This window comes from Emydura macquarii, unplaced genomic scaffold (assembly GCF_026122565.2).
Source record: "Emydura macquarii macquarii isolate MOO-44397 ecotype Brisbane River unplaced genomic scaffold, CSIRO-AGI_Emac_v2 contig_3343, whole genome shotgun sequence".
Lineage (NCBI taxonomy): Eukaryota > Metazoa > Chordata > Testudines > Chelidae > Emydura > Emydura macquarii.
Window position 1 is genome coordinate 2,986,043 of NW_027133480.1, and position 15,992 is coordinate 3,002,034.

At 38.0% G+C, this 15,992-nt stretch overlaps 1 protein-coding gene across 4 annotated transcripts in view; it reads left to right on the forward strand.

The window, feature by feature from the left end:
* Positions 1 to 15,992, forward strand: part of DOCK1 (dedicator of cytokinesis 1) — a 525,973-nt gene that overhangs the window by 54,618 nt on the left and 455,363 nt on the right. For all 4 annotated transcript variants that reach the window (XM_067533435.1, XM_067533436.1, XM_067533437.1 and 1 more), the window contains exons 3-6: positions 2,980 to 3,020; positions 5,693 to 5,748; positions 7,396 to 7,492; positions 12,576 to 12,724. In XM_067533435.1, the coding sequence (XP_067389536.1) occupies positions 2,980 to 3,020; positions 5,693 to 5,748; positions 7,396 to 7,492; positions 12,576 to 12,724 (343 nt within the window). The remainder of the gene's footprint in view (positions 1 to 2,979; positions 3,021 to 5,692; positions 5,749 to 7,395; positions 7,493 to 12,575; positions 12,725 to 15,992) is intronic.

Genomic DNA, 15,992 nt, shown 5'->3' on the forward strand with positions numbered 1-15,992 from the left:
GTATCTTGGAAAAAAATAGTATATGATCATGTAATTAAAGATTTTCATGCATACACATAAAAGGGGCGAATTAAGGTTGCCTAGATAAAATCTGATCAAGGAATTATCTCACCCACTGTCTTGTTTGGAAAAGAAAGAGATTCCGGTGCACATTTCAGGTTACATTATATCTTACATTCTACTTAGGGTTGCCAGTGTTGGTTGGATGTATTCCTGGAGGTTTCATCATATGACATAATCTTTAATTTAAGATTCATCTTTAATTTCTGGAGACTCTAGGGCAATCTTGGAGGGTTGGCAACTTTAGTTCTGCTTCGATACACCTTTTGCATTATATTGCTTGTTTGTACTCACCTCTACACCGGGTCACCAACCTCTTGATCTCTTCTAAATAGACTGTGAATTGTAGTAAACAAATCCTGTTGTTTAGGAGTAGTTCTTTGCCTGAATAAGGCCTCGAAGAGCGTTAGCAGATCAGTTACTCATCTACACACTCGGGGATGGGTTGTCGGTGGTTTTCTGCCACGTTCCCTTCCTCTCCCCATTTCAGTTCTGGTAACAGCTGGAAAGCATTTGGGCCTTCGTGTAAGTCAGATCAGCCTCAAGCCATCTCTGTGTGCATCATCCAGAAAATTCCCTGGCCACACTTGGTGCTTTAAGACTGTTCTCTCCAATAGAAAGGAGATTGGGGGGCCAGGATCCGACCCAGATTGTGTGTATGTAATATAAAAATAAAATCAACATGATACTAGAAATGTTGCTTCAACCTTTAATATTATGGAGAAACAAGTCTTTCCATAGTTGTTTGTATAAGCAAACATCTAATGTAATTATTATTTGTATTATTGCCATTGTGCAAAAGACCCCTGGTCATGGATCAGAACCACATTGTGCCAAGGGCTGTACAAATCATTATAACAGTCACATACCAAAACTGAGTATTCATGTCCTAGTCTGTTTTCCCCCAACATCTACTAGCCTGCAGTCTAAGCCTGCTAGCCAGAGTGGAAAGACACCTGTGCTACATTTCTGTACTATACTTCGTTCTCTAATATATCCCATTTCTCTTCTCTCTTCTGTCCCTCCTTTCACAAACCCACCCTTACATAGGGTTAGGAAATATTATTAGACACCAAATAGCTAGAGTGTGATGCTTACTAGCCACAGATTGTTGAGAGATGGCAGTAGGAGGCAATACTTGGGTGAGAAGTCAAAATCACCTGCAAAATGGTGAGAAAGGGGAGGGCACTGAGTTTCTTACTAGTGTGTTATTTCTGGGCCACGCTCGGGGGCTTCATTTTAATTTCTGACCCAGGTTAATATATGTCTGAATTTTTAAGCCACTCTGAATCTCTGCTGCAAGGTAGAAAGAGTATTCTTTGTTTATGTTCCTTCCCTTTGTGCTCCCATGCAGAGTCTCCTGGCTGTTACCTGGATGACTCGGGAGCGGGATTGAGTGACGGTGGTGGTTGGTTTCTCTGCCCTCCTCTCTATCTTCTCTGTCCTCTATGTATAGAACTGTGAGGAAGATAGATTTAGAGATGGGACTACTATGCCTAGTACTGCATGCACAGCAGTCCATTTGCATGAGCACTCTGTCTTACTGGAACAGTCAATAAGGTACATTTTGTACCAGATCCAAACAAAATGTTTTACTGTCTTACTTTATAAAACAGTGGAGAGCAGCGCCCTTTTATTGTTGGTTCTCCAAGGCAGGAGTGAGAGCATGTGAGAGAACCAATATGGGCGCACACTGAAATACAGAGTAGTCATAAAGCACCTTTGCAAGCCCATTTGTACTGAATTGGGGACAGTATGCACAAGAGATGCTTGCTGATCTGCCTGGCACAGCACCTTCTTTGGGAGTGAATGACTATATTGTGGGATTTTTTAATTAAACAGTCACAAAGAAACAGTATGGTCTCAGAAACAATAAAAGCGGTAATGCTGATTGCTTGCAGATGTGTAGTGAACTGAGGGCACAATAAATGAGAGATTACCTTCATCTTTTCCTGGCATGCCACCTGTCTCTGTGAACGTGAGAAATGTCTTACTGGATTGGAATGATTGCACTACAATAGAATTGTCAGGGGGAAAAGCTGGAATGTCGGCTTCCTTGCGGGCTGGTATTGAAGTAAGGCTGCAGGCCCTTTAACATCGAGAACCCTGGAGAACCAACATAAATGTCACTTTTGAAAGGTAAAACACAAATCCCCCAAAGCATCTCCATTTTAAAATATGTATTCAGTCATTAGAGAACATGGCATCACGGGTTTTGCGTTTTCTGTGGTTGTTGGGACCCCTAAGTAGTTATTGTTCATGTGCTGCTCTGCAGTTTCTGTCTTGCTGAGTCCATGGTTTAACTAGCAGTAGGTGGGACTCTTCCTTCTGACAGTCTACTAAACCAATGCCCCAGGATGGTGCTCAGAGGCACCCTGTGAATAATTTAAGAGACACATGTAACCCTTTTTCTCCTGTTCATGAATTATCTATGAATAGGCTTTTATTTTTCTGATTGTTTGCTTGAATTTTGTTCTGATGCTTTATGAAAACACATTTCAGCCAGTAGTTTGTTCAAAAACTATCTGCTTCATCTGGGCCTTTGCCCATTTATTGTTCATGGTGTGTGAATAGCATTCTAAGTTGTATGTTGTTGTTCCCTGATGTGATGACAAAGGGCTGATCTACATTAAAGAATTAGCATTGATTTAGCTAAATCAGTTTAAATCAAACTAGTTAAACTAGTTCAGACTTCTAATGTACATGCACTTAAAATGGATTAGCTTGATTTGGGGAAATACCAATTTAAGCAAAACCAATTTACGTTAGGATGAACATTAAGCTATCAATCTTATGGAGAACTGAAATTAAGCTACAGTGAGAAAATCTTTGTGGATAGAAAGAAAGCTAAGGTATTATCCATCGCTAAAGGAGAATCTGTTGCAATGTATCAATACACTTTTCATAACTTTATTCTAGGCTGGTACAGAGGTTACACATTAAGAAAAAAATCTAAAAAGGTAAGTGTTCTATTCCCATGGTTACAAATTCATTTTTTCTTGTAACAAGTATTTGTTATGAATATGTCAGACTCATTTGTATATTGGAACTTTGTTAAAAAGTTAACTAAGAACTTCTATAAAACTTAAATTCTAGTAGATCTGTTAAATGCTAATGTTAGCTTCATGTTCTGTTAAATATTGAATTACTCATAAAATGCAATTGCATCTTGCAAAGTGATACACATTGTGATTTTCAGCCATTCTCCATGAAAGATGGAGCAATCTTGCTTTCTGCAATGCAATTTTGCCTTGTTGTTGGCTGTATGTGAGCATAAAATGTCTGACAGCAGACATTCCAAAACAAAAAAGGAAACAGATGAACTATTGCCTATAATGTTGCATTTTAATTTTAAGTACTATTATTTAACCAGAATTAAAGATTTGTCATCTTGATTTTTGCCTTTTTAAAAGAAAAATGTTTGCATACAGAAATAAACTCGAGCTCCCTTCATTTGCATAACCTTCTGCATGTCTAAAAGAATGAAAGTAATTACATGTTGAATTCTGTGGTAGACCTCTCCCATTTTCTAACCAATTCTCCTTTTGGTTTTCTGTTGCATTTTGATATTTTTACTTTGGGGTGAGAGATTAAATTCTTTTGGAAGTTAAACTTCAAGAATATGCCTCACTAAATTCTGAGTAGTGGGTATTTATGTTGACTGAAATTAATTCCAGGTGCTGCTATATTAATCTGACTGCTGTTAAATGTAGCAAGTCCTAAAAAGCTCTTCTGTTTTGAAAGATCTTACTGGTTTGAGAGAGATTTCCTATATTTAAAATGGGGAATTCCAGTAGAACTGTTTTTAATTGGGTGTGGGTGTGGCAGACACACCTGTACTAAATGAATCTAGTGCACCTTGACTGATTGCATTTGCATTGCTCCTTGTAGAAGCTCCTGAATGCTGACTATGTTAATACCTGTGTATTCTTACTCTTACTATTTCTTATTCCATTTCTCCCCTCTGCTTTTTTAAAGATGGAGCTAAGTAGTAGTAGAGAGAACTTCCTCCTATTACAATACCCTAGTCTTTCTGCTTCCTTTCTTTCTTCACTTGTGTCTAGATTTTGCAGCTGAACCTTTCCTTGCTTGCCCATCCCATCCTTGACCTCCTGAGACTCTCTCTCCTCTGACCAGTGTCTCTTAGTTGTTCCTCTGACAGTTGGCATTTTTCTCCTGCTTTCTGAGTCTGTTCTTCACCTATATTACGCTCTCCCTTTTCCCCATCCCTCTTGTGTACCAAATGTTTCATATTCAAAGGATGGATGGAGGTTAAAAAGGAAGTTAATCACTCAAGGGCTGTAACTTGGTTCTCTCAGTTAAATTAACTTGAGTTGAGATTGTGTTAAAGTGGCACCAACCTATGAAAAGTTAATGTTAATTTGTGCATGAATGAATATGAATATATAAAATAAACAGAGAAATATTTGCACTGAATAAAAACAGAGCTTGATTTAGGACACAGAATTTTGCAGCTTTGTATTATGCACAAAATTAGGTTTAATTGTGCTTCAGTACCTTTTGAGGACTAGTTTAGGTAACTGGAAACTTGTTAAGGTAAAATAAAATAAATCTATCTTCAGCAGAGTTGGTACTGAGTAAGCTCTGAAATGTAGCTTAGATGTTTGTGTGTTTATAGTCTCAAAATGCCTATGGTTTTTTTGAATGTCAAGGCAAGATACTTGATCACTAGTTTTAAAAGCAGAAGTATGGGAAATTTATCATCTCTATCCTGGTTTGAGGGCATTTGTTGACTTTTTAAAATCTAATTTGAAAGTTATGTCAGTTATTGGGGTCGGAGGCAAAACTCATTTTTAAGATGTATTTGTTTCAGGCAAGCTTCAAACTTTCAGCAGAAATCTTTTAAAATATCCTTCATTGAAATGTGTATTGGCTTGTGTGGGTAGAATAGGTTTGTAGGGGGAAAAGAGGGGACGTTTGTGTGCGTTTCTGCATCCTGTTTCAAGATGGCCGAGTCAGGTAATCAAAGGTCATGTGAAACCCAAAGGCGGTGGTTCCTATAACATGGAGTCTGTTCCGGCAGACAGGGAAGATCCAGGGCCAGGGGAAGGACAGCAGCATATACTTTCAGGGAGCAGGAGTAGAAACCTCAGCTGGGAGAGGTGTAAGAACAGGACAGGCGACAGGATCTGGGTTTGGGAAGGAACCATAAAGTCTGTGAGGGATGATTTGTGTTGAATTGAGTTGAACTGTTTTTGTTGATGACCTAGACCTAGAGAGAGGGTTTGTGCTTTAGCCTGTGAGTCTACTTGCATTCTTCTGGGAACTGAGTTGAGGAGCCTGAGACAGTAGATACATGACCAGAGGGGGAAGTGGATCTCCTTACAGGGCATCGTACTTTAACTAAAGAGATACTTCTGCTATATATAGCAGTTTTATAAAGATAATATATAAAGTAAGGGACATTATAATAGTTTTACAATACACATGCAAAATCAAATTCAGATTTCAGGCGTTCATAAAATAGCCTTTCTGTTTAAAGCTGTTGAATAGAATATGAGAAATTCTGTGCAGATCTGACTATATGAATGTGGCTATTTATTAGAGAATAGTTAGTCTGTAATGTATGTCTGGTTACTTATAATAAAAATGATCTCTTTTCCCTCCAAAGGGCATATTTCCTGCTTCCTATATACAGCTTAAAGAAGCAATAGTTGAAGGAAAAGGGTGAGTTGAGACTTGAAGTTTAACAGAATAAAACATTAATGTGTGGAAATGGAATTTCTGTGCTTTTATGAGAGAGGCTCATTTCCAATTGGCTAATGAAAGGATGTGCTGAACACTTCAAAACTGATTCATAGATCTAAGGTAAAAAGGGAACCATTCTGAGCAAATGTCTGACCTCCTGTGTACCACAGGCCATAGAATTTCATCCATTCATTACTGCATTAAGCATGATAGCTTTTAGTCTTGATTTAAACGATCCAAGTGATGGAGAGTTTATCACTTTCCTTGATAATCCACTCCAGTGGTTAATAATTACTCTGATTATTGAGCAGTTGAGTCTCATTTCCATTTTCAGCATTTCTGACTTCAATTTCCTGCCATTGGATCTTCTGCCTTGGTCTAGTGTTGACTCTAATCATGTGATAGATTCTCCTGACATAGGATGATGTACTAATTTTGTAGGAATTAATTGATGTTCAGGTCCATTCTTAACCTTTTCTTGAATAAGCTAAGTAAGGTGTCTATTGTTTGTTGCCTTGCTGAGAAGCAGTTCTACCAATGATTAGCATCTCCATCGGTGAGTCCCAGTGCCAGGTTTTGTTGTGTTGTGTTCATTCCACTGTCCTGACTTTGCTTGCCTGCAGATGTTTTGAGCTGTTGTATAAATGCAATTTATGGTAATGCAACAGTACTACATTCATGAATATGGATTTGAAATTTGTTACCCAGTTACTATATGTGTGTATTAAAGGTCATAACACTGGTGTAGAAGATCATTTAAAAAAGATCTTTGTGAAACAAAACTGATATTGAGTGGAATTGACAAATGACTAGCCAGATGTGAACTTGGGTGAAAAGAATTACAATATTTCCTCCTTTTTGCCTGATCTTTTTTTAACTCTCTTAAATATGTAAATGATAAAACTACTAATCATATGATTACTGCATAATGGCATCTTCCTGGCTGATTATAAAACTGCCTCTAAGTACTGCACTTTTGGCATACTAAAAGCTAACTTATGTTCCATACTCGGATAATGCACTATTTTAAAATAAGTCATCTAAAGACTCCAATGGTGAAGATCTGCAAAACAGGTTTTTCCTGTGTAAAAGTTGTATTTTGCTAAAGGATCAATTGTAATGGCATGGTGTCGTATGTGCCACATATCTGACTATCCCCCAATCAATTCTTACAAAATTAGTACATCAAGAAGTAAATAGTGTGGTGCACATTCCACGTGTAATATTTGTGGAAATGATACTTAACTTTCACATAGTACTTTTATCAGTAGATCTCAAAGTGCTTTACACAGGAAATCAGTATTGTGATCCCCATTTTATAGATGGGGAAACTGATGGACAGAAGTGAAGTGATATTTGTGCCAGGTCACACAGCAGGCCAGTGGCAGAGTCAAGAATGGAACCCAGGTCTCCTGAAACCCAGTCCAGTGCTCTGTTCAATAGGCCACATTTCTTCTGCCATACAGTGATATCCTGTATAACTTGTAATATGTTTGTATTTTCTTTTGATTTCTGTTGTCATAGAATTGGATTTGAAACTTAGCAAGAACTTATCAATTGCTTCTACAAATTAGATTATATTAATGATTTTACTATTCTACCAAAAATTATTTTTGCAAACTTTAGACAGCATGAAACAGTTATACCCAATGAGCTCCCACTGATTCAGGAAGTTACCACAACATTACGAGAGTGGTCCATAATATGGCGGCAGCTATATGTTGTAAGTACAGTATGCTAATGTTTTTTCTCTATTTAAAGTATTCTTGGCTTCATAGCTTGTGTCGATTCAAGGAGAAAAGACAGATAGTTTTAAAAATTATGAATAGTAGAATGTAAACTATAGAGAGTCTATTTAACCAAGGTCACCCTTTCTTTCCTCTTACTCTCCCAAAGTAGTTCTGTAACTAATTATGCAAAGCTATTCCAAGGCTTTTGTGACAAGGCACCCTGGAGATTGGTATACCTTTCCATATTGTGCTGTGATCTGAAAGCTGTGGGTATGATGTACAGGATCATGGTCTTGGTACAGTAGTATCTTGTGTTCTTCTGAGACCAACGCATGCAGTAAGAGCTGAGAAATGATATGGCATGATTTAGTAACATGCCTGCTTGTGATTTTAAACACAACACCATGAGGCACTGATATGAGCAGGTAGCCCTGGAGGGGCTGGCTTTTTATCTGTGTTGTGGATTTCTGTAGACCAGGATATGAGGTTTCTTATTTTTAACTTTTGAAGTAAGATATTTTGGGCCTGTCAAAATTTTCATTGATATTCAATGCCAATTAATATGAACTCATGTAATATTATTATTATATACAGATTAATAGTGTTTACTGACAGATCTTCCTCCAGATTAGGCTCTTATTTAGAGTTTGAAGATGAATAAGGGCTAGGATTTGAGTTAAGACTTGATCATACCAGAATCTCCAAGCCTCGTCTCATGAGGCTTCAGATAAGGCAGAACTCTCCTGACATTTTCACCATGTTCAGATGAAATTTCAGCTACGTCCAAAAAGGAATCAGAAAATAGTCTCCATTCTGGTTTGGGATCTGACTTAGACACAGAAAAATAGGGGCACATTTGTAACCAGGGTTTCAAATTCGAAGTCTCTTTTCTCTAAATTTAAAAATGTATGGATTCAGCCTTCCAGTTTACACCCAGATAGCTTTGCAACACTGAGGTAATATAATATGACATTTTGAAATTTAACATTGTAGCTACCTCATCTTGGAGAGTGTTACCATGACACCGTAATAATGATGCAAAGGAATTGTACTATTTTCTATTATTTTCTAGGTGCCAGTAGTTAGATATGTCATAAGTGATGATTCAAGGCTAAGTCATTGTTAAATTATTTGAGATCTTCAGATTGAAAGGACTATAGAACTATAAAGTAGTATAGATCTAGCAGTTTGTTACATACTTGTGTGGTCAAGTAATGAAAAAGCCCTATTGTAATATTCATGCTTAAGTGAGAGAAATTTAAAGTTATGATGGGAAATTTAGAAAACTGAGATTAACTTTTTTTGGGTTAAAATCTCATCCTTAAAATGCATCAATGTAGGCCTTTTTGGCACATAAAATACCAATGGACAAAATTTAATTGCTTAGTATGGTTAGCACACATTTTAAATTCTCAGTCTGATTATTTTCATATGCTTAAATTCTAAGTTAGTACTCATTAATTAAACAGTATGTTAATATTTCTGTCTGACACATACAAAACTTCTTAAAATTCCACAGCTGTGTTCTATGCATCCTTGTTTTTGATTACACAGTAGCATCTTACAAATGTACAGCAATAAGCATTAATTGTCTGTCAGATTAACTGAAAAACTACATGCTTGGAGTTAGCAATGAATATTTTGTGACTATCTGGGCAGCTTCATATAGTCTGCTTCAGGTTTAAATATAGTGATTTAAAAAAATATGGCTGAAATGTAAACAGTATTATTGTAGTCTAACACTACATTAGTGGAAATGGAGCATTCCAGTGCTCTTAGTTTAAGGTCACCACAAATGTATGATTAGTAAACCTGTCTTCTTTAAAGAAAATGGAAAATTTCCACTTCAAAGTATATTCTTTACTAGCTGATCCAAAATTTCTAGCGGTCATGAACAGCTGTATGAAATGTATATTATGTGATTTCTGTTTTCACGGCAAAAGTAAAGTAAATATCCTGCAAAAATAAAATTTTGAGAACATGGAAGGGATGAGACCAAAACATAACTTGGGACAAGTCAAGATAATAAGGAAATAAATTGAGGGTGGTTATGAGCATGTCTTACATAAAGAGACACTTAAAAGAAGGTAGAAACTTTGAATGTTATATGGTCTGATCCAAAATCCTCTGCAGTCAGTGGAAATGTTCTGATCGACTTACACAGGCTTTGGATGAGGTCCAGGAAGGAGAGACAAAAATGTATTATGCTGGAAGTGAATCAGAGGATGAAATGTAATATGATGTGGTTGGGGTGGCAGAGAGAGAGAGAGAGAGAGACAATATCAGATGCAAGTGAATATAAAGTAGAAATTTCACATAATACTAGAGCAGTAATGCTTTTATGGTGCAAGAGAAGGATGTGTGGGGACAGGACCTAGAAGGGACAAAATGTGAAAAGGGCAGACTTGGGAAGAATAACTAGGAAAAACAGAATGAGAAGCGACCCTAGGGTCCCTCACACCCCAGTAAGTTTCCAGACTCTCTTCTTGAACCCCTAAAGCAGCTCATTCCAATATTCTGTCCCCAGTGGCTTCCCTGTTTCCTCTCCTACTTCTGAATTATGTGGGGATTAGAGTCCTGCCCTCCTGCTGCTATTGCCTGGGAGCATCCAGCGGGGGAAATCGGCGATTCTTTCTCAACTTTGAGAAATGACACACTTGGAGCTGCACAAAACTGCACAAGGCGTAGGTGGTTGCGAAGTGGGGAGAAAAATGGGGGAAGAGTAGATCAGAAACTCGTTCCTACCCATATATACTTCTCTTACACCAGTGAAACCATTAAAGGAGCACCCCGAACATGTGAAGCATTAATTCAGTTATTAAATATACAGCATTTCTTACATATGAACTACTCTTCTATAGAAGCAAGTATATGAACTATTAAACATACTGCCTGCTTCTTAAATTCAAAATTCCTTATTGAACAGGCAACGTATGCTGCGATCTCTGCCAGGAATTCATTGAAACTACATGCCACAGTCATTGTTGTGGTTATAACATGAATAGATAAGTCAAGTGCTATATTCTGGTCCATTCATTTGTAGTCCATATCTTACAGAAAAAGCTTGCATTATATTACAGAATTTGGCTAATTTCTGAAAAGAGAAAAAACCACAGGTGGCCTTCCCAAAGGGGAGCTAGGTAAAGTGAAAAGGTAGTTAATAGAGTTATAGATTTAATACCAGATAGAGCCATGAGATCATCTAGTCTGACCTCCTGTATAACATAGCCTATTACATTTCACCCAGTTATGCCTGTATTGACCCCAGTAACTTGTTTGACTAAGTGTACCATCCGGAAAGGAATCCATTCTTGATCCAAAGACACTAAGGAATAGAGAATCTACCACTATCCTTGATAGCTTGTTACCACGCCCACAGTTACAAAAAATTAATTTCTAATTTGAATTTGTCTGGCTCTGGCTTCTAGCCAATAGTTATTGTTATGCCTTTCTCCACTAGATTAAACAGCCCTTTAGTACGTGGTATTTTCTTACTGTGAAGGTATTTATACATGACAATTAAGTCCTCCTCTTTTTGATAAACTAAACAGATTGAGCTCTTGCAATATCTCATTGTAAGGTATTTCCTCCACACTTCAGATCATTTTGTTCTTTTCTATACCACTAATTTTTCAACATTCTTTAAAAATCTGGACACAAAAACTGTAGCTTTACTTTGAGCACTTAGTTATCCCTACTGGTCTTTGTGGGACTGATAAATAGCATCGAGCCTGATCATGGCCTGGGTAGGAGACCTCAATGAAATATCTAGACTGAAGGAAGATGTTGGCAATTCCCTTTTGGATCAGTACTGAACCAATGGCCTAGAATGGTACTGGATGACATTATGATGTTGGAAGTTCTGTCTTTCTGATGAGATACAACTGAGATTCGGACTAGTGTTGTCACCCCCTAAAGTACTGAAAACCAGACATCCAGGATGACCCTGAACCCAAAAAACTAAAATTGGACAGCTGACAATGTGTACTGCACACCCTTACAGATTTCCCGGGGCAGCTACATCAAAAACGGGACAATCTTTGGAACATCTGGGCAGGTGGCAACCCTAGTTCTTACTACTTCTCATCTTTTTAAATATATCATGGTCTCTTTTCTAAGATTAGGGAGGTTAACCCAGGTTTGCTGCCAAATGCCAACTGTGGTAAGTAATCTGTCTGCTTAATTGCCACTATAGTTTCTCAGTTGGATATAACATTCACTTGCTGCCCTAAATGGTTGTGTAACACTGCTGTGTGCTGTTAAGCAACCACTGCATCTCACTGCAGAGGTGGCCCTGTTTCATGGTTGCTAAAGTAATCTGGTGTGTATTTATATAAATACTACCGGAGAAATTACTACTTCCCTCTCAAATATGGAATTCCGTCTCCCTGTCTTCTACCTTTCTTTCCCTCCCCCAAAATATTATACTAGTCTTGGATAGTCTAGGTTCTGGATAGTCTATATTCAGTTGTGAGCTGGACAAGTTTAAGATTTGATTTTTTGCGACCCCAAAGGGCTGAAAATAGATGTTCTATATTGTTATAAATCCAGAAATACCTCTTCTTTAAAGGCAGAACAAGTCCTGCCTCCCCCAGGTAAATTATACAGTATTATATTAGTCTTTTAAACCAAAGTATTCTTTCCCATATTATTCCTCTAATGTCCCTACTCTCTGTTTGTCCTTTTGAATTCTGTGTAATGCTTGGTCCATGGAAAGAGGCACCATATAAACAAAAAAGATGTCTTAATCTTGAATCATGCACTGTGTTGAGTAAATCATGGCCAAGGTTTAAGGAATTTAAAGTTAGGCTCCTAAATCAGTATTTTGGAACCTAAATAAGTGGTTAGACTTTCAAGAGTGCTGACAACCCAACTGTTCCCACTTAGGAAACAGCTGCATATTCAGCACTATTGGAAATCAGGCCTCTAATTTTGAAGCCTAACTTTAGACACCTAGTTTTGAATCTCATGGCCCATATTTTTAATTTGTTATATAAAAACTTGAAAGTATGTTAAATTATTTACATTTTTAAAATAACTCTTACAATCTTGTTTAACTATTTTTTTTCCAAACAGCAAGATAACAGAGACATGTTTCACAGTGTACGTCATATGATATATGATCTTATTGAATGGAGATCACAAATTCTTTCTGGAACTCTACCCCAAGATGAGCTCAAGGAACTGAAAAAGAAAGTGACTGCCAAAATAGATTATGGAAACAGGTTTGTGATTACTGCTTCAAAGTGCACACTTTTTTTGGGTGGGATAGGGTAAATCAGCCTTGTCATGTGTATTGCACACCAGCTCAAAGGCACACACACACACACATATATATATTCTTCATATATATATATATATGAAGAAAATATTTCTGTAAGAAGTAGTATTTTAAGTAGCAATCTTTTTAGAGCAAGACAAAGTGGGGAAAATTGCAATATAACAGCATTTTAATATAGTACAAATTATGATTTGTGTACTAGAATCTTTGTATTAAGCTGTCACTCATAAACTTTGTGCCACCATCAATTTGATGTTAGATTAAAGCTATGATTTTTCTGAGGTCAGATGAAAGGTATAAATGTTCCTGTCATTCAAAACCTTTTGCCAATTCAACATAAAATGTTACTGCCTCTCTAGCACCACAAGCTCTTTGCACTCTGAACTTCTTTATGCTGTCATGCAGTGTTAGAGGATTTGTCTGGGAAACACAGTGGAGTATCTCATTGTGCTGCTATATGTGTAGTATCTATCCTGTACTAGAGGTTATACTGTTACAAGTCAATTAGATTTCATAAGCATTTGTATTTATCCAGAAGATGAGGATAAAAACCAAAATGGCACCTAATTAATGACAAATGTTACAATGGGGCATGCATCTGATATGTGGACAAAAGATGTGGACAATTTGGAGAGAGTGCAGCGGAGGGCAACCAAAATGATTAGGGGGCTGGAGCACAGGACTTATGAGGAGAGGCTGAGGGAACTGGGCTTGTTTAGTCTGCAAAAGAGAAGAGTGAGGGGGGATTTGATAGCGGCTTTTAACTACCTGAAAGGGGGTTCCAGGGAGGATGGGGCTAGGCTGTTCTCGGTGGTGGCAGATGACAGAACAAGGAGCAACGGTCTCAAGTTGCAGGGCGGGAGGTCTAGGCTGGACATTAGGAAAAAGTTTTTTACTAGGAGGGTGGTGAAGCATTGGAATGGGTTACCCAGGGAGGTGGTGGAATCTCCATCCTTAGAGGTTTTTAAGCTGATTGACAAAGCCCTGGTTGGGATGATATAGCTGAGGTTAGTACTGCTTTGAGCAGGGGGTTGGACTAGATGACCTCCTGAGGTCCCTTCCAACTCTAATATTCTATGATTCTATGTTAGTAACTTACATGAGGTGACTTTTAATTTAAGGCTAAACCTCCTGGAAACTGTTTGGATTGAGGGATTATTGTGTTTGAAAATGGAACTGGTTAATAATAGATTAAATCATCCCAAAATGAGAGAGAATGCCATACTACACAATTGTGACATTATTTTTTAATTGAAAGCAAGGAATCTTACCTTGCTTATACACAAAATTAGAGGTTGAGCAAAGTAGAATTCTGAATATTGAGAAGGTGTGAGTATTATTGCACTTCTGAGGATGGAAGACTGATTAGCCAAACTTTCTTTAAGTGCCACTGTAGTATGATTAGCTCATGAGAATTCAGCTATTTATGCTTTGCTACTTAAATACTGCAGGTTCTTCAGTTCTTGTGCTCATCAGCAAAAATAGTGATAAAAAATCACTAACTCCATTCAATAAGTAATTTAGCATTTGTAATCCAAGATATGGTCTGTTGTACCCCAGTAGACAATTAACCAGATGTTGTTGATATTATTTGTTTGGCTACTGTATTTTACCATCTGGTTGGTTAAAGTTACTCTGAATAACGTCCAGATGCTCAGTGTTCAACACAATAGAACATCTTGTACTGTGTCTTTTATTCATAATGTTCTGATGGACTAATTCAGTGATCATAACATTCCCTGTAGAGTAGGGGAGAGAATTGAATTTGAACTTTTGATTAAATATGCACGTTTAAAAGGGTGCAGTGTCTTTTTAGTGTAGCCATATATCATGTTTTGTGTAAAATGAAACAAAATGAAAATTTGAAATATCCAGACATAAGGAATATTCATTATGCACTCAATATATAATCTCTGGATTTCATGAATTTGCCTACTTTTCTGTTTTTTTCTGAAAGTAGGTATATGAATGGGCTTTTATATAAATAAAGGCAGGATATTAATTTTGTGTTGAGATAATTGAAAACATTATCATGGTGGATTTCTCGACTTGTTTGTTTTGAAATAGGTAGATATGAGATTGAGACTGGGTCAATTGATTGTGTATATCTGACAGGTTTCTGTTTCGGTTGAAAAGCTGATTGTAAACAAAGCGAGCACTTAGAACAACTCCTTAGTCATTGACATATGTTTCCAAATGTCACCTGTAAATTAAGAGAAGATAAAGTCAAAGTAGTTTCTGCTCCTACTCATTTGACAATCTAGGTCAATGGGTTTCCACTCTGATGTTCATAGTTGCAAGGCAGAATGATCAGTCACAGAGTTCTTAGATTATTTTTTTCCCCTGCCCAGCTATGCTTTTCTACACACAGCATGGCTCCTGTGTTTTCCTTAGCTCCAGGCAGAAGCATTTGGCTTCTCACAGAGCAGTCAGCTGGCTGGATGATGTGCCCAAATATTTCCAGTGACAGGCCCCTATAGCCATAGTTGTTATACCTCCTCTTGCTCTGCCTCCAAACCTAGGCTAGGGGTCTCTTTGCCCTCACAGGGCAGGCAGAAGAGGGTGTCATCCACATCTGTGGCAGCAATAGCATATGAGAATGCTCTTTACCTCAGGTTTCAAGTGGATAGTCCAGATCCTCACCAGGAAGCCCTCCTTAGGAACTCAAGCCAGTCAGTGCATACTGCAGGATTTCCTGAACTATCCTCTGGCAACCCTGCTGTCTTTAGCACTCCTGCTCCACTCCACGGCAAACAGCCTGGAGCCCACTGAGGGCCGTCACAGATCCAGTTGGGCACCCTCTTGCTGGCCACCCTCTAAATTTGGAGGGAATCCAAGCCTCTGTGTCCTTGGATGGCTTAAGCCTCTTGAACCTGAATGGAATCCAACCATTCCCCTAATCTCTGGGTCATTAGGCACACCGTTGGGGTGCAGACCTACTGTCTGCACCACATCCTGAGAGCTGGAACCTGCTTTCCAGCTGCCTAGCTGCACTGAGCTCAGTGCTGACTCTTCAGACTCCCTCATACTTAAATGCATCTTCTCCCAGAACTCCACCCTGAAGGTGTGAAGCTTCTGGTTTGCAGTTGAATTCTCTTCAATGGCATGCAGTAAAGCATTTTACACACAGGAGAGGTACAGATCTAACACATTTGCTCTTTTTGTCATCTGCACACACTTTTTTCCCCAGTACTGTGCTATTGTGCAGACTT